Source organism: Drosophila takahashii, chromosome 2R (genome assembly GCF_030179915.1).
Source record: "Drosophila takahashii strain IR98-3 E-12201 chromosome 2R, DtakHiC1v2, whole genome shotgun sequence".
Classification (NCBI taxonomy): domain Eukaryota; kingdom Metazoa; phylum Arthropoda; class Insecta; order Diptera; family Drosophilidae; genus Drosophila; species Drosophila takahashii.
Genome location: NC_091679.1, coordinates 40,346,274 through 40,362,573, shown reverse-complemented (window position 1 = coordinate 40,362,573; position 16,300 = coordinate 40,346,274). Strand labels below are relative to the sequence as shown.

Below are 16,300 nucleotides of genomic sequence, written 5' to 3'. Positions count from 1 at the left end.
ATGTACTTTGCCTTCGATTAGGGTGAGGTCGATTTTATTTTGTAAACTGGTGTAATCATTATTTGAGATTTTTATTTTAAAAGGCCTACTGAGGTTTTTACAAGTTTTAATCAATAATTTAACTGGTTTTTATGCACTTTATAGACATGAACAAATAACAGTTAATTTGCTTTCCAGATTTGTTGAAATGCATATACTTTGTGGACAAGAGTAAAAATAACGTTATTTTTGACGTTTAAAACAAAATATCACAGTAGTCTTTTTTAAATAAAAATCTCAAATAATGATTATTTACGGTCCCTGATTCAAACCGAACTGAAAGAAATTTAAAAATGTTTTTCCTTGTATTTTTTATGATTTTTTGAATGGAGACATCTCAGTAAAATTTTGTATGAAAAGGAAGAAAAAAATCGAAATATCATAACAACGTTGCAGGGTATCCTGAGTTCCCCGTATATGAAACGCTGGTTAAGCCGCGTTTACAAATCTGAGACTGATCGGAATACGCACCAAGCGCAATAAAAAAGATTGGGATTATACAAATTTTTCAGAGCTTTGCTGATTTGACTTTACAAAACTAGAATACCCTCTGCAAGGATGAAAAGAACATAATTATTAAAAAATCTCTGGGTATTCCCTAAACTGTTAAATTGTTGAAAACTCAAAAGAGCATTTTTAAAAGTCTCGAGAATTGCTGGAAGTTGAATCCCCTTACTGTAAACAACTCTTCTAAAATCGATTTAAAAAACATTTTAAAGTGCGCGGTGCATTTTTGAGGAAACACTTTGTAGTTCTACGAAAAACCTGAAAATCATAAATTTCTGATTATAGTCAGTTAAAATGTTGATCAGGTGAACGTGCCCAATTACTAATTTTTTTTAGAACCATTTCGGTGAGAACAGGGTTTAGTCGAGACACACTGAAACTATCGGCAAAGCGCCTATCGATATACTCCGTTGGCCCTGGACCGAGTGGCTGCACCGATGTGGCAACTCTCGAGCGGTTTGTGCAGTAGAAAAGACGCCAAGCAGATTGTTTTCCTCGCTTTTCCAATTTGTGCCCACTTCGAAGTGAATTTTCGCGTTACTTACCTGAGCCCGGTTTCGACTTGGTTGCAATCGTCGCGATGGCCGAGATACTGGAGGCTCGCGAGTCGCTGATGACCGAAAAGAAGGTCTGCCGCTTTTGCCTGACGGAGCAGAAGTTGGCCTCGATTTTCGAGGAAAACGCACGGGTTAAGACCACCGCCAATCTTCCCCTGCAGATCATGGCCATAACGGCGATCGAGGTGAGTGGATTAATGCGACAATTGAGGGTTCTAGGATTAATGCGGCAAGTCGGGGTTCTAACTTGCACTAACAACCGCCACGCATAACTCGGCTAAAAAATCGCTCTCGGGTTTCCGAATCGACTGTGATGGCGTCTTGGCTAAATTTTCACCGCCCCGCTGGTTTCCTTTTTCCTATAGCTGTAAAGTCCTTGAAAAGAGGCCTTAGGATATGACCCACTGGTTACTCATTGGAGTTTCCCCTTTTCAAGTGTGTGAAAAAAAAACTCATTCTTAATCAATTGGGGCAACTGTACTGGGTACTCACGCATACACATGCAAAGTCAGCTGATCGCCCGTGACAGCTGTCAGTTGTGTTTTTGGCGCGAAAACAGTGCCTAATTTTTATAAATTCAAATGTTAATATTTCAGTTTACTTATTCATAAAAATGTATACGATTTAGGTGGATATTTTTATTTTTTCAAATTAATACTTTTTTAAAAAATACGCAAAATTGTCTAAATTCATTTTTATTCAAAACAAGTTTGTCCCTCTTTTAGAAAAAGGCTGCAATATTATTTCAACAGGTCCAAAATGCATTTTCTTTAACCTGATCACTTTGTTATCAATGTTAATCAATATTCGCTTTAAAAAAATCAAAAGTTTCCCATCTTGAACTTACCCACTATCTTAAAAGAAGAGAATAAATATTTTATCAATTCATTTTTATTCGTATGCATATCAAATATATATGTTTGCTCGTACATGTATAAATCTTCATTGTATAATCTTATCTCAAATTTGTGGGTTTGCTGATTGGCAAGTGTTGCTTACAATTAGGGAAATCATAAACTTAAGTGGGCAACGAATTTCGTCAACGATAAGGCCTGAAATGGGTGGGAATCTGGGGGAATGAAGGGGAATCGTCGAGGTGCCTACATATCCTCCGGGATAAACGCACGCGTCACTTAAAACTAGACTTGAAGTGAATTGGAATCCAAGGTGAATGATTGCGGGAGATGTTTGGTTGTACAACCTAATTTTGAAACGAGATCAGATTTCGGTTTTGTCTTAGCCAGCCTTATTTCCCTTCGGTTTGTCGCCGAAGCGCAGTATGCGCGTCAGCATGGAGGTGAGGCACGGTATTTGCTTCTGGCGATCCATCATCGGAGTGGCGGGCACGTTCGACTCAAAGTCTAGGGCAACACGCTGGTTGACGAATGTGAGCAGGGTGAGCATGTCGTACTTTTTGCCATTCGTATTCAGCTCCCGGATGAGCGACTGCATGTACCAGGAGCCGTTGTTGATGTTGCGCCAGGAGAAGTAGCCTGAAAAGGAGGTCTATTGTTAGTAAAATATATAATATTATATAAAAATAATACCCACCTGGAATAGTTGAGTAAGAGAAGAGAAAGTCCGCGTGTATGGGTATCTTGTAGCTCATCGAGGACTCGCCATCCGTTTCGGTAACGCTCTTCTCCAGGGTTATTCCGCCATCCAAACGATCGCCCTGGCAGGCTTGAATGAAGAACATCTTCGGCTTGCCCGCCAGCGAGGGACAGAAGCTGGCGGTGAAGTAGTGCCAGATGTTGTCCAGCTTGTACTGCGTATCCTTGGCGTACAGATAGCCGTGTTCGCCGTGTGAGAGAATGGCCACCGCCAGGCAGTCATTGTCCGTGTGATCCTGTTCGGCCGCCTTCTCGATATGCTTCAGAATGTCCCGCAGCTTGCAGTCCTTGTGCACGGAGACCGTGAAGCCCAGCGAATCCAGGGCCTTCTTCAGCTCCTGGGCATCCACATTTGTGCCCGTGCGACTCTTCAGCGAGGGTATATCGAAGTGTTCGTGGTTGAAGATCAGCGCCAACCCGCGTTGCTTGTGATTCATATTATATTCGCTGGCATATCGCTCCACGGGCATTCGGGCCACAAACTTGTTGGCCGGCAGAGGGGAGGCGCTGCGGAGAGAAGATGCATTCACTATTTAATATGCCACTCGATTTAAGGCCAAAAGACCATAAGATAAGATTAGATTAGATAAGGAAGCAATGTCCAAAATTAGCCATGATTAATTGTTGTCCAATTATGTAAAGGACGGCTAGTTGGGGACTCGCAATTAGAAAGTACTGCGTATTACTTGCATAAGAAAAAAATTAAAAGGGTTTCAATGATAAGAAAACACTTTCCCAGATCGTTTCGCATTCGAGTATTTAAGCATTTGATTCTTTTGATTTAAAGCCTTTTTCATGACTAAAGCTTTTATAGTGGTGATAAGAATTTTGGCCATGATTAATTGATTTTCCATTGTCTTTTAGGAATTTCACAATATACATGTTAACGAGAAAGTTGAAGTTAATATATATATGAATCAATAGATTTTTAGTGATAGGAAATAACTTTACAGTCTGATTTGCGATTGGGTTTTTGACCGGTTGATATGATATGAAGTCAATTAATTTCATGACTAAGGTTTTAACTGATTTAGTTAAAAGAGGGTCAAATTCCTAATGATTTGCACATTTTGATTGTAGTATTGAATTCTCTTTTTTTCCATCTTCTATATTTACTATCTTCAAAGAACATTATTTTTTCCATCTGCTCTATAAAACATTATTTGAGTAAAAAAAAAAAGATTGTTGTTGTAGTTTTACACCCCACTGCTAATAAAACTAGTTTTACTTATTGATAACGGTTATCAGTCTGAGAAGTTCGAGTTATGGGAGTTTTAATGTAGTTTAATAAAAAACATTTAAGCGATAAAATGAAATGAAATATTTGAATAATCAGTAGGAGTATTTTAAGGCAACTAATTTGTATTTAGTCAAAAATAGCCAGAACTAAGATGATAAAGACATTTCATGAATAAATTTTTAAAATATTATTAAGAGTATAATTTTTCCAAAAGTAGTCTGATAAGCAATTTGTCATAATGTCCTCCAAGTAAACATTTTAAGGGGAAGATTATCAAAAAGTTAATCTTAATCAATTTTAGATAAGATAATAATAATCTCAAAAAGTACGAGAAATGAACAGAGTTATAGAGATCTAAGAATTATTCCATTATTTAAACAAAAACAAGAAAAGTGATGAACAGGGATATCAAAATACACAAACAAACAAGAGAGAGAGCGAGAGCGAAATGAGAGAGCGAGAGAGCGGCACATGGACTTACCTCGCTGCAGTTGCATTTGCACCACCAACAACAACCGATTCCGGCGTACAGCCCTTGGCATCGGTATTATCGTCCGCTATAATGCTGCCCCGATTTCCCAGTTCCTTTCCTCTGGCCGCTCCATTTGAGTTGAGAACCCCGTAGTCGTAGTTTCTGGTTACGCACTCGTCCGTCATTTTGTGTCCCTCCGCGGCACTCTTCTTCTTCGTCTTGTTCTTGTTTTGATTGTTTGCGTTTCCCCTTTTGTTCGCCGTCTGCCTGTTTTTTCTTCTTCTTCGCCTTTGGTTGTTGCGCCCTTTTTGGGTCCGATATTCTTGTTCTGGTTTGGTTCTTCAAACGGGTTGAGTTGGCCTAACTTTCCGCAGCACAGCTGTTTTTCATTCGCAGCTTTTGTCGTTACTATTCGGTTTAAACAATCAAGCGAATGTCCTTTTATGGCTCAGTCCAGGCGTGCTTAATCAATCAATTAACGGAGGTTAAGCGTGCTCGCCGCCGCGAAAACAAACTGCGATTGCATGTAGTGGTGTGTATGCACTTGCCGCCAAGCGGAGATGGCCAGCCGTCGATAAACTGGGTGATTAATCGCACGGCGATTAGCTATCGATTGAAAAGGATTGATTGTTTTAATGGGGGTATTACGATTTATGGCGGTTTAATTTAATACATTTAATTAAGTTATAATAGTTTATACTTCAGTGGAGTTCAGTTATTGAATAACAGATGTAATGTTCTTTTACATAATTTGCAAAAAAAAAAAAATAGAACAAAGATATCAGGTGTATCATTTTCTATGGTTTTTCGTTTGGAAAAGGGACACCCCCTAGATATAAAACTTTAATCTGGCATAACTTTTTAACGAATGGTCCGATTTGAAAAATTTCTTCTACATTTTGATAGGTATTGATAAACACCATAAAGCTACATTTTCACTTTTCCAAAATTCACTTTTATTTAAATACACTTGTTAGAAGATTATTGCACATTAGTTTCTAATCTTTATTTTCCCTTAATTTTACCAGGTCTTTGCCGGTGACGGAATGCCTGGGAATATTTGCCTGGAGTGTCGCCTCCTCTTCGAGCACTGCTATCGCTTCAAGCAGATGTGCAAGCGGGCGGAGACGCTCCTCAAGCAATATCCGTTGACCGGAAACTGGCCGGCGCCGCTGGAGAAGCCCCGAGCTCCCATAATGGCGGTGGCTCCCAAAAAGGTGGTAGTCACACCAGCAGCAGCACCACCAAAGGCAACCGAGGCTCCCGTTGCCGAAACTCCGAAAAAAAAGCTCCTCAACACCCTGGCCAAGTCAAAACCAGTGGTCATCGAGGAGGTTCAGGTGATGGAAACCTCTTTGGTGCCAAAAAAGAAAGTAGCAGTCGCCTCTCCAGTCACCAATCGGCGATCCCATGCCTACGAGCTGAAGGTGGAGAACAACCAGGAGCTCTCCATGGACGATGTGCAGAACATGCTGGAGGACATGGCCAACGAACTGGACAAGGAGTTTGAAGAGACGGCGCCAAAGAAATCACCCGTCAAGCCAAAGGTGCTAAACAAATCCTCGATTAGGATCCTGAACAAAGGACCCGCTGCGCCGGTGGAACCGCGCCTGGCCACGCCCCAAGTGAAGCGGGACAACAGCGGCAATGTGGCCGTATTCACCGAGGTTCTGGAAGGCGAGTTCATTCTAGACGACCAGGATGATCCCACGAAGAATGCCGAGAAGGTGGCCACCGATGTATTTCCCTGTCCCGACTGCGAACGCTCCTTTCCGCTGCAGCAGCTGCTCGAGATCCATCAGCGAAATCACGCGCGCTCCCGCAGCTTCCAGTGCCCCCACTGCGAGAAGAGCTTCTTCTCCAAATACGACTTGGCCAAGCACAATTTCGTGCACACCGGCGAGCGGCCCTTCAAGTGCGCCATCTGCGCCAAAGGCTTCACCCGAAAGGCGCTGCTCCATCGCCACGAGCGCACGCACACGGATGTGCCCAAGTTTATCTGCGTGTACTGCGAGAAGCAATTCCTGTCGCGCCAGGAGATGGAGAAGCACGCGGAGCGGCACAAGAAGAGGCGCCCCTTCCAGTGCACCGTCTGCACCAAGTCGTTTGCCTTTAAGCAGGGATTGGAACGTCATGAGGTAGGGGAATCAACTAAATTAAAATAAAAACTTGTGTTATTAACATGTTAAATGTCAAAGTGTTAAGTTCAAAAAATGTAATTGACATGTGTGTAAAAAATTGTAGCTTACATATGTTAGAAACATAAATAACACACACAGTTTGTGTTATTTACACGACGGGTTTTTTACACAACGTGTTTTTCACATTAACGGTTAAAAATAACAAATAAGTTATCCTGGGCCAATATTAATTTTCCCTTCGATTCGTTAATGTCCATAAAATGTAATTTTCATTTGTTTAAAAACACTGTGTAAAAAACACGTCGTGTTAATAACACATTGTGTAAAAAAAACAAGTGAGCTGTGTCTGTTAACAATTCTTTTTCACATTTTAACACTTTTGTTTTTGACACACGTCAAAAACTTTGTTCTCACTGTAAAATACAATTTTATATGTTTTTAACATGTGTGTGAAATTAAAAATAACAATTAAGTTATCCTGGCCCAATATTGATTATTCATTTTCCCTTCGATTCGTTAATGTCCATAAAATGCAATTTTCATTTGTGTTAGAAACACAGTGTGTAAAAAACACGTCGTGTTTATAACACATTGAGTAAAAAACGCACATTTTAACACTTTTGTTTTTGACACAGATGTCAAAAACTTTGCTTAAAAAGTACAAAGTACAAAAAAGTAAAGTACAATTTTACATGTTTTTAACATGTGTGTTAAATTCCGAATCATGTTTTTAAGTAGTCAATCTAATGAATTTATTTCCTTACAGGTTGTCCACGCCACCAATCTTCCCTTTCCCTGTCAGCACTGCGAGCGCAGCTTCTCCACCGCCTCCAAGCTGGCTCGCCACCTGGTTGCCCACGCGGGCAAGAGGGCCTTCCCCTGCAAGTACTGCCCCAAGTCGTATCTGTTGTCCCACCATTTGACGCGCCACCTGCGCATGCACACCCAGAATTCGGACTCCTCGTTCGTGTGCAGCGAGTGCAAGATTTCGTTTAGCACCTACAACACCATGCTGGAGCACGCGCGCATCCATGCTACTGCGAGTCTAAAGTGCCCCATGTGCCGGGAGCAAATCGAGGACCTCGATGGCGTTGATGCCCATATGGAGAAGCACAAGGTGAGCGAGCGGCACGCCTGCGAGTTCTGCGACCACATCTTCTTGACTCAGAGCTGCCTGCAGCGGCACATCGAGGACGATCACGTGATGGACATGGAGCCCTACCAAAACGACTACGACGACGAGGGCGAAGGCGAAGGCGAAGAGGAAGGCAAGGAGGAACTTTTCGAGGAGGGCGAGGTGGCGGAGGAAGACTTGGAGTATGTAAAGGCCGAGGAATTTGAGACAGAGTATCTGGAGGACGATACCCTGGACGAAGATCACCTGGATGATAGCGAAGACTCCTATTCGCCGCCGCCCACTAAGCAGCGAAAAGTAACCCAGCCAGCCTCGCGCCAAACACGGAGCCGGGAAACTACAAAGGTCTCGCCAAAGGCCGTTGTTGTGAAGAAGGAAGCCAAGTCGCCTCCCAAATCGGAACGTTCGCTAATTAAGAAACGCAAACCAGCTAAATAAGTACTAAAATGTACATGTAAAAAATGTATCCATGATTATCATTACACATTAAAGAGTTTATGTATTCCAATTAGAGCCCTACGTGAATCATTCAATTTTTGTTTTATCATAGTAAGCCATGAAATTTCTGATTTGTTTAATTCAATTCTATGTGAAAAAAATTGAAAGTTTTTCTAATTCATTTCGAATTGAATGAATGAATGAATAATTTTTATGAATTTTTTGAATTTGCCAGAAAAAGAGTGTGGAAAATTCTTGACAATTCAATGTTAACTGCTTAAAAAATAAAATTCATGTAGTTTTAATCACAAAATTTTGGCCCTTGAAAAGAAATTATGGTTTGAATTTTTTCGGAATTCATGCCATTCTTTCATTCAATTCTATTAAACTCAAAATTCAAATTCATTCAATTCTATTAAACCAGCGGTCGGTAGTGCCCTATTAAATGAGCATAGGGAATTGTTCTGCCCATCCTCTGCCTCTCACGAACACTGTAGAACAGCGGTCTGAACACACACACTAATAAGCTGCCCAGTGCAATTTACTCACAAAAATTGAACTGTATTAAACTCAAAATTCTAAATAATTCATTTAAATAAAACAAAAAATTCAATATAATTAATTGAATCCATTCATGCAGGGCTCTAATTCCAATCCATTGATTATAACGTTATAAAGCTGATAGATCCTTAAACTCTAGAGGAGAACAATCCCATATCCTCGCTCTCATCTTTGATCTTTATTGAAGCGCCAACTGGAGTTTAGATATCGTGTGTATTTCCGCCGAAAGTTCAGTTTACATTAACGTTTATCACTACCAAACAACGAATACATCCCAAACCGGGAGGCGGTGGCCATCTAGTGCTCATAGCCATCGGGCAGGGGGTTGACGTGGGGGTTGTGGAACAGGCTCTTGTTGCCCTCGCCCCAGGGGAAGCGCTTCTCGCGGCGGCGCAGGTAGTCGTACTTGACGAACTCCTGGCGGGGCTTGTCGTGCTCCTCCTGGTGCTTCAGGTAGGCATTCAGCATGCACAGACCGACGGCGGGAACGGCCACGAAGAAGGACAGCCGCTTCCAGACCTTGTAGCCACCTGGGGGGATATAATAAAGGGTATATAATGTTATGCATTAGAGCAACTCCTCCGATGGCCAAATTACATAACCTTAACCTTACAAAAGCAGGCGAATTTGGTCATTTGGGACTTGGGAAGGACACTTACCGGAGTGCTCACCGGCCACGGCGGCGGTGCCGGACATATTCCGGGCGGCAGTAGCGCCAAATTGGCGACGAATTGCGTGATTTAGAATAGCTGACATATTTTCAGTCGATTCCTGGCCCGAATGAAAATTGTAGTATTTTGACAAGTAAATAGGGGTGGCCCAGGTAGGCGATATGTCGTGACTGGTTCGTATTGGAGATCGATAGTTTTGTGATTTTAAAAGTGATTTTTGAAGCAGAGTTTTATATTTTAAATTTAAAATGGGATCAATTTTTGACTTTGTTTGCTATGTATATATGTCAAGTTTTCATAACTTTAAAAAAGTGAATATATATCTTTTCCAATAACATTTTAAAAGAAAATTAAAATAAGAATATAAAAAATATAACAATAAAACGCATTTACATTTTTAATTTTTTAACGAATTAGTTTTCAAGATATATTAAATATATTCGAATTATATCGTAAGAAATCCTTTGGTCAATTTTTTTCTAACTTATCAAGCGCCGTGATCAATGGATCACCTCCAATTAATCGATAACAGCCATCGACTCACGAGCCCACCACCCTAGCTTGTGTGGGAACATGCTATCGAGACTGGAGTCGGCTACCAATCGTCCATCCACAACAACAACGTGTCGCGTAATTATTTTCCCCTCTTGTTTATTAAATTCAGCGCATTCAATTGTAAATACCCTGCACATCTTTGAACAAAAATAATAAAATAAAGAAGCAACAAAAGTTGGGGGGGCGCAACAACAGCAACACGAATTTCAGCAACGAACGGGAAAATCATTTATCGAACGGACAGTGAAGTGTTATTAATTAGGCGAAACAAGCAATCGAAGTACAAAGTAAACCCCAAAAACCGCCAGCTATTCATTAAGTGCAAAGTTTGCAAGATTCTCACTAGACATAAAGGTCGCTACACTCGAAGAAAGGCAAACAAACAAGTATTAAGGAGGAAGGAGAAGTGGAAATCGAGAGATATACATAGATACCCTGCAATAATGGCTGCCAACAACTTGCGACAAATCCCGCTGACCTGCAGCGGACATACGCGACCCGTCGTCCACCTGGATTTCAGCGACATCTGCGACAGCGGCTACTTTCTCATCTCGGCCTGCAAAGGTAACAGAGCGTCGTGATTCCGATTCCGATTCCAAATCGCATGCGATTAGGCGTCCTTGTGCGCTATATATAGACCATATTCCGTCGACGCACAGTGGTTGCATTGCGAGAAAGTCACATTAAAATTATCTGTTTTGGGGGTTTTCCATAATTTTATAAAGATTTTAATATTCATGAGAAAAAAAAGCTCAAAATTAGCATTTTATTTTAGTGTTCCTAGCATGTAGTTCTTTTATAATCAGCACACCAATATTCATATTGTTATAGATTCTATAATATGGAGTTATTAGAGTCCTTAAGATCAATTTTCTAGTCCTTTTGCTAAGCTATAAGTCTTTAGACTACAAAAATCTTTAAATTTTCCATTTAATCAGAATCGTTTAGGAGAAAAATAAAAGTTTCAAAGAGATTTAACCATAGGTATTCATTATGTTGAAAACCAACAAATATTTGTGTAAGCCACATAAATAGTTTCTCTTAGTTTAGAAATCATAAATTTTAATCGCAATATTTTAAAGTCAAAAATGTTTTTAAACATTCTATATTCTTATAAAACTAAACATTTGAAAAAAGGTTTTGTTATAAGTTTCTTTTTGTTAGGCTTTTGCGAAAAGCGTATGTTAAACAGCGTTTATTCAACCTACTTTACAATTAAAAAAAATTTTTTTTTTTTATTAAACAATGAAAATATGTTTTACACACCACAAAAAGGTCAAATCAATCACTAAGCTGAAGTGCAAATAGTATTGATTGACAGTGGCAGGGGTTCTTTGATAAATGAATGTTTTCGCTGAAAAGATGCTGCATCAGATCGGCGGCGCATAGGCGAAACATATGTACCACTATATGAGCAAACACGATTTAGCACCGTCTAGCCTGCGCGATACCTTGACCCAAATGCAAAGTCATTCATCGCGAGCGAAACCTGTTTGCTGCGAGAGCGAACCCGAACCCGATTCCGAACCCTTTTCCCGCCACTCGCATGCTACAAAATTCGCGTTCTTTGCCTTGAGGTGTCAACTAGTCGATGCGATTGCAATTGCAATTGCAATTGCTATTGCTATTACTTGTTTTTTCTACATAAACACTTTGCATTCGTTGCTTTCGCTAAATGTTGCTTTTATGCGGAAAGAGCGTTTTCCCAGTGCAAGTTCAAGTTGATTTCGTTATCGCCTTTTAACGTACTCGCTTCCCCTTGTTTAGCAACTTTTCGAAACTTTGCTCGTTTTGTGCTTTCGGTTCGGTTCAGGAAGCGCCTTGAAACTTCTATATTTATATGCTGTGTATATGCAGCTGTCGGGAGACAGGAAAGTCATCTGGAAGATTCTGGTTAGGGGATACACTTTCCGGTTTAAAATGTTGGGGTTCTAGAGATTATTAAAACATCCATAAATTAATGTCTTATAATAATATAATTTTTTTTATAATATTTCAATAGTTTTTAGTTAGTACAATTCTGTTTGCCGCGTTCATTTAGATAGTACCCACTATGATGAATCATAGGCAAGTCTAAGGCCAATTACTTGTATAAATTAGATTGGGGATTTAAAATCTAAAATATAATGATTTAATTATATTTGTTTGTTTTCTTCATTGAATACTATAATTATTATTACAAATTAATATTCAATAAAAACTTTTCGTGAATGTTCTATATACATATATCGAAATTTATTCAAGTAAATAAATTAGGTACCAAGAATTCTAGGGAATGTATAAAAAATAGATTTTAAAATCCCTTTTTTCACAGAAAGGATAGTTATATTCATTACAGTTTTTAGATAAAATAGAACGAAATTAATGAACATCTCTAAAATAAAGGTCTAACTTAAAATCCTTATAAGTTTGTTAAAAAGTCCTAAAGTTCAGAGTAATCCCCATTAATTAATTAACTGAATTAATATAGCATGAAATTAATAAACATCTCTAAAAAAAGGTCTAACTTAAAATCTTTATAGTTTGTTTAAAAAGTCCCTAAGGTCAGAGGAATTTCAATCGCTCATATGCTCGACGGGTTGTTTTCTAAAAATATAACCGCCAACGGGTAAACCACTCACATTTGAAAATGAAATGTGGCTTTGATCGAACTAACAAGCCGCGTTCCTGCACTGCAGCCTGCTCCCTGCATCACGATCCCCTTGATCGGTTGGTGGTGCAGTGCATGTGACGTGAACTTGGGGAGCTCGCCTGCATGATTGCGAGCGGCCAGGTCGTTGGCCTTGGCGGCAGGCATTGAGTCAAGGTGGCTTCCGTTGGCTAATTTATGCACGCACGCTCCCCGGCGAGCGAAAGCATCGAATGTGCAGCTGACTGACCGAGAAAACGTTGTTAATTCTGATTTCTAAATTCTCAATCTTGCAGATGGCAGCCCGATGCTGCGGCACGGCGACACCGGCGACTGGGTGGGCACCTTCGAGGGCCACAAGGGCGCCGTTTGGAATGCCACCCTCAATCGCAATGCCACTCTGGCCGCCTCGGGAGCGGCGGACTTCACCGGCAAGGTGTGGAATGCGGTGAGCGGGGCCGAGATTCACAGCTTCCAGCACAAGCATATCGTGAAGAGCGTGGCCTTCGATATGGATTCCGAGAACATAGTGACCGGCAGCAACGAGAAGCTGGTGAGGGTCTTCAATCTGGAGCAGCCGGAGGCACAGCCGGAGGAGTACGCCGGTCATGGGGGCGCCATCAAGCGGGCGCTCTTCTGCCGCGGCGACAAGTGCATCATCTCGGCGGCCGAGGACAAGACGGTGCGCCTGTGGGACCGCATGACGGGCATCGAGGTGCAGCGCCTGCAGTTCAACAGCAATCCGAACAGCCTGGAGATCTCCAGCGACAACCACATACTGACCATCTCGCATGGCAACTCGATTAGCTTCTGGGAGATCGACACGCTGAAGAAGCTCAAGGAGGTGAAAGTGCCGACGAACGTGGCGTCGGCCAGTTTGCATCCGGATAAGCATGTCTTTGTCTGTGGCGGCGAGGACTTTAAGATGTACAAATTCGATTATATAACAGGCAATGAAATTGGTAGGTTCCAAAATAGAGCCCTGCATGGGTATAAAAAATGGGTTATTTGGGTACTCAAACCAAATTTCAGGTCAAGTAGGTCAGGCTTTCTTTTAAAATATTATCAACCCAATCTGACCTCAAAATGTTCATGTCGTTTGAGTTTGGGTAAAATTTTACCCATTTACCCAAACCCAAGCGACCCAAGTCAAATGGGTTTCAGGTAGATCAGTTCGGGTTTAAGGTTACCCAAAGAAAAAAAATGATTTTTAAAGAAGGCGATGATCACAATTTTCACAGCTCATCGACCCGTCGCGAATTCTTAAGTGCAAGATGATTATTTGTGTTTAATATTTAAAAGGATACGATATATCGACACTTGTTTTAAGTTCTTTCGCCCATGCGAATTCTTGTGGTCTTCAAATGGTACAGATATAAGATCCACAAAAACATATTCTCTTGTTCTAAAGAACTCGCGGTTTTTGAAATATCAATATAGAGTATATTATTAGGTTTCTTAGTTAAGTTATGTTTCATCCACACAAATAAATCCTCTTGTTCCTAAGAATTCGCGGTCTTTGAAAAATCGATATAGAATATACCATTAGGATTCTTTAGTTAAGTTATGTATGATCCACACAAAAATATCCTCTTGATCCTAAGAATTCGCGGCTTTTAAAATAATCGATTCATTTAAGAACTTTTATAGATTTTATATTAATTCTTCCAACCCGCGAATTCTTAAGAACAGGAGGATCTTTAGATTGGTTTGGGTCCCAGAACTCTTTAAATATATGTAAACCCCATATTAATGTCTCACCTCCCCGACAGAATCCTTCAAGGGCCACTTTGGACCCGTGCACAGCGTGAAATTCAGCCCGGATGGGGAGCTCTACGCCAGCGGCTCCGAGGACGGCACTCTGCGGCTGTGGCAGACCACCGTGGGCAAGACCTACGGCCTGTGGAAGTGCACAGAGCCCACGGACATGGGCAACTCCCTCAGCTCGCCGCGCGAAGTCCAGGCAAACTGATGTTGGCGCAGCAGGAGTCGCTGCTACACAGCCGCCCACGCTGCACCACCGGCGACGCAACGCAAGGGCACGTGATTCGGAGCTACGGCTGAGATCTAATATCCCGATTATCAAAAGAACAACTCGTAATGTGGGCTACAATAACGATTCTTCATATTCCAACGCTGAACTCACTCATTGGCATTAAAAAAATGATAATCACACACAAAACTACATTGTGAAATGCAATAGAAATAAATAACTTAAGTGTCGCATTTGTGACGTGTGAATGGATGCGGAAATTCCTCGGGCTTAGATGTGGGTTCCCGTGGCCCAGCCGTGCAGGTAGATGGTGGTGAAGTTTAGCAGCGGCTCGCCCTGATGGACATCCGGGCGGTTCTGGAGGTGATCGAACCAGCGGGAGAGATTCAGATAGGCCTCCTTGTCCACGGGCGAGAGGGATTTCTGAAAGGATAAAGGAAGATTGTTTTGGGGAAATTTATTTAGAATTCTATACTTTTTTTTAATGAAATAATTAAGAAATAGACCCTACCAGTAATATTTTTCACTCTATTTTAATTTGTTCGATTTCTTGATTTTAAAGATATTCAGGCCTTTTAATGGTAACCCATTTTTACAAAGATTATAAGGATTTAAGCTTTCTTTACTTTAAATTAAAAAATATGGTTTGCATTGAAAGGTGTAAATATCCTTAATATCAAGAAGTTATCACTTTGTAATAATTATTGCCAATATTATTTAAGATCCCAGATTAGCAAAGAACCAGAACCAAAAGAAACTTATTCAGACCTTTTATTGGTAACCCATTTATACAAAAATTATAAGGATATTCAGACCCCTTATTTGTTACCCATTTATACAAATATTATAAGGATATTCAGACCTTTTATTGGTGACCCATTTATACAAAGATTATAAGGATTTACGCTTTCTTACTTATTAAAAAATATGGATTACATTGAAAGGTCTGAATATCTTTAATATCAAGTAGTTATCACTCTGTTATGAGAATTGCCAATATTATTTAAGATTCCAGATTAGCATAAAACCAGAACCAAAAGAATCTTAACTGATTTGGTTATATTTTATACCACAACACATCTTCAAAACGTTTCTATGGTATCTGTATTATATGGTCGGAATCACTTGGTATAGAGAAATCCAGAATATAAATTCCCTGGTCAAAATAGAACCCCAATTATTAGGAATATCCTGATATAAACTCACCACAAGATCGTAGATGGCATAGTAAACAGCCAGATCGGCCAGTGTGATGAAGTGACCAACCAGGTAGGATTTGCTGGCGAAGAGTTTGTTGAAGTCGGCCAGGAGTTGCTTGGACACATGCTTGTCCCTGGAACCGGGCGCCACGTAGAGAACGGAGAACTCGATCCACTGGTACACCTGGGCCTCCACCTCCCGCGACACCTTGCTGTTCTTGGCAGTCTCCGACTTGGATTCACTGGCCAGGCTCTCCAGGATGGTGGCGAATCCAGCCACGCTCTTCTTTTGGCCACTCGTGCGCGTTACGACCTTCACAACAGAAAATAAATTGAAGGGGGCCGTGGGAATCATTCGATTTGGGGGTCAAGTAGGTGTTCCTTACCTGCTCCTCGTTCAGCTGCACCTTGCCGGGATTTACGCCCAGGCAATTGGCAATCTTCTGCACTGTTGCAACGTCGCACATGGTCAGCGAAATTAAAGTTAAGTTATTTGGCGTGCAAAAAATACAAGATACGATACTCCAGATTAGCAGACAGGGTTGCACAA

General features: G+C 40.9%; 5 protein-coding genes across 5 annotated transcripts; 2 read left to right on the top strand and 3 right to left on the bottom strand.

Moving 5' to 3' along the window:
• Nucleotides 1-975: 975 nt before the first annotated feature.
• pita lies at nucleotides 976-8,217 on the top strand. The gene is made up of 3 exons (XM_017143258.3): nucleotides 976-1,288; nucleotides 5,457-6,566; nucleotides 7,336-8,217. Exons 1-3 carry the CDS (start codon nucleotides 1,127-1,129, stop codon nucleotides 8,140-8,142), a joined length of 2,079 nt encoding a protein of 692 aa, XP_016998747.2. The 5' UTR covers nucleotides 976-1,126; the 3' UTR covers nucleotides 8,143-8,217.
• Dcp-1 (Death caspase-1) lies at nucleotides 1,977-4,969 on the bottom strand. The gene is made up of 3 exons (XM_017143260.3): nucleotides 4,438-4,969; nucleotides 2,655-3,223; nucleotides 1,977-2,596 (listed from the first exon to the last, which is right to left on the bottom strand). The coding sequence occupies exons 1-3, from the start codon at nucleotides 4,611-4,613 to the stop codon at nucleotides 2,340-2,342; spliced, it is 1,002 nt and encodes a 333-aa protein (XP_016998749.1). The 5' UTR covers nucleotides 4,614-4,969; the 3' UTR covers nucleotides 1,977-2,339.
• Nucleotides 8,218-8,861: 644 nt separating the features above from the next.
• On the bottom strand, nucleotides 8,862-9,520 carry levy. The gene is made up of 2 exons (XM_017143221.3): nucleotides 9,363-9,520; nucleotides 8,862-9,233 (listed from the first exon to the last, which is right to left on the bottom strand). Exons 1-2 carry the CDS (start codon nucleotides 9,457-9,459, stop codon nucleotides 9,001-9,003), a joined length of 330 nt encoding a protein of 109 aa, XP_016998710.1. The 5' UTR covers nucleotides 9,460-9,520; the 3' UTR covers nucleotides 8,862-9,000.
• A 418-nt stretch (nucleotides 9,521-9,938) lies between these two features.
• On the top strand, nucleotides 9,939-14,799 carry wmd (serine-threonine kinase receptor-associated protein wmd). Its single transcript, XM_017143234.3, has 3 exons — nucleotides 9,939-10,493; nucleotides 12,855-13,520; nucleotides 14,331-14,799. The coding sequence occupies exons 1-3, from the start codon at nucleotides 10,373-10,375 to the stop codon at nucleotides 14,528-14,530; spliced, it is 987 nt and encodes a 328-aa protein (XP_016998723.1). The 5' UTR covers nucleotides 9,939-10,372; the 3' UTR covers nucleotides 14,531-14,799.
• AIMP3 (aaRS-interacting multifunctional protein 3) lies at nucleotides 14,662-16,295 on the bottom strand. The gene is made up of 3 exons (XM_017143235.3): nucleotides 16,137-16,295; nucleotides 15,758-16,063; nucleotides 14,662-14,974 (listed from the first exon to the last, which is right to left on the bottom strand). The coding sequence occupies exons 1-3, from the start codon at nucleotides 16,215-16,217 to the stop codon at nucleotides 14,822-14,824; spliced, it is 540 nt and encodes a 179-aa protein (XP_016998724.2). The 5' UTR covers nucleotides 16,218-16,295; the 3' UTR covers nucleotides 14,662-14,821.
• Between the last annotated feature and the right edge of the window lie 5 nt (nucleotides 16,296-16,300).

What these genes read in the sequence shown, in the direction of transcription:
- pita (XM_017143258.3), top strand. Translation starts at nt 1,127, where the DNA reads ATGGCCGAGATACTGGAGGCTCGCGAGTCGCTGATGACCGAAAAGAAG. An exon ending in TGGCCATAACGGCGATCGAG is followed by an intron (nt 1,289 to 5,456) that starts GTGAGTGGATTA and finishes TAATTTTACCAG; the next exon opens with GTCTTTGCCGGTGACGGAAT. An exon ending in AGGGATTGGAACGTCATGAG is followed by an intron (nt 6,567 to 7,335) that starts GTAGGGGAATCA and finishes ATTTCCTTACAG; the next exon opens with GTTGTCCACGCCACCAATCT.
- Dcp-1 (XM_017143260.3), bottom strand. Translation starts at nt 4,613, where the DNA reads ATGACGGACGAGTGCGTAACCAGAAACTACGACTACGGGGTTCTCAAC. An exon ending in GCAAATGCAACTGCAGCGAG is followed by an intron (nt 3,224 to 4,437) that starts GTAAGTCCATGT and finishes TTCTCTCCGCAG; the next exon opens with CGCCTCCCCTCTGCCGGCCA. An exon ending in CTCTTACTCAACTATTCCAG is followed by an intron (nt 2,597 to 2,654) that starts GTGGGTATTATT and finishes CCTCCTTTTCAG; the next exon opens with GCTACTTCTCCTGGCGCAAC.
- levy (XM_017143221.3), bottom strand. Translation starts at nt 9,459, where the DNA reads ATGTCAGCTATTCTAAATCACGCAATTCGTCGCCAATTTGGCGCTACT. An exon ending in CGTGGCCGGTGAGCACTCCG is followed by an intron (nt 9,234 to 9,362) that starts GTAAGTGTCCTT and finishes ATATCCCCCCAG; the next exon opens with GTGGCTACAAGGTCTGGAAG.
- wmd (XM_017143234.3), top strand. Translation starts at nt 10,373, where the DNA reads ATGGCTGCCAACAACTTGCGACAAATCCCGCTGACCTGCAGCGGACAT. An exon ending in TCTCATCTCGGCCTGCAAAG is followed by an intron (nt 10,494 to 12,854) that starts GTAACAGAGCGT and finishes TCAATCTTGCAG; the next exon opens with ATGGCAGCCCGATGCTGCGG. An exon ending in TATAACAGGCAATGAAATTG is followed by an intron (nt 13,521 to 14,330) that starts GTAGGTTCCAAA and finishes CCTCCCCGACAG; the next exon opens with AATCCTTCAAGGGCCACTTT.
- AIMP3 (XM_017143235.3), bottom strand. Translation starts at nt 16,217, where the DNA reads ATGTGCGACGTTGCAACAGTGCAGAAGATTGCCAATTGCCTGGGCGTA. An exon ending in TGCAGCTGAACGAGGAGCAG is followed by an intron (nt 16,064 to 16,136) that starts GTAAGGAACACC and finishes TCTGTTGTGAAG; the next exon opens with GTCGTAACGCGCACGAGTGG. An exon ending in ATGCCATCTACGATCTTGTG is followed by an intron (nt 14,975 to 15,757) that starts GTGAGTTTATAT and finishes TTATCCTTTCAG; the next exon opens with AAATCCCTCTCGCCCGTGGA.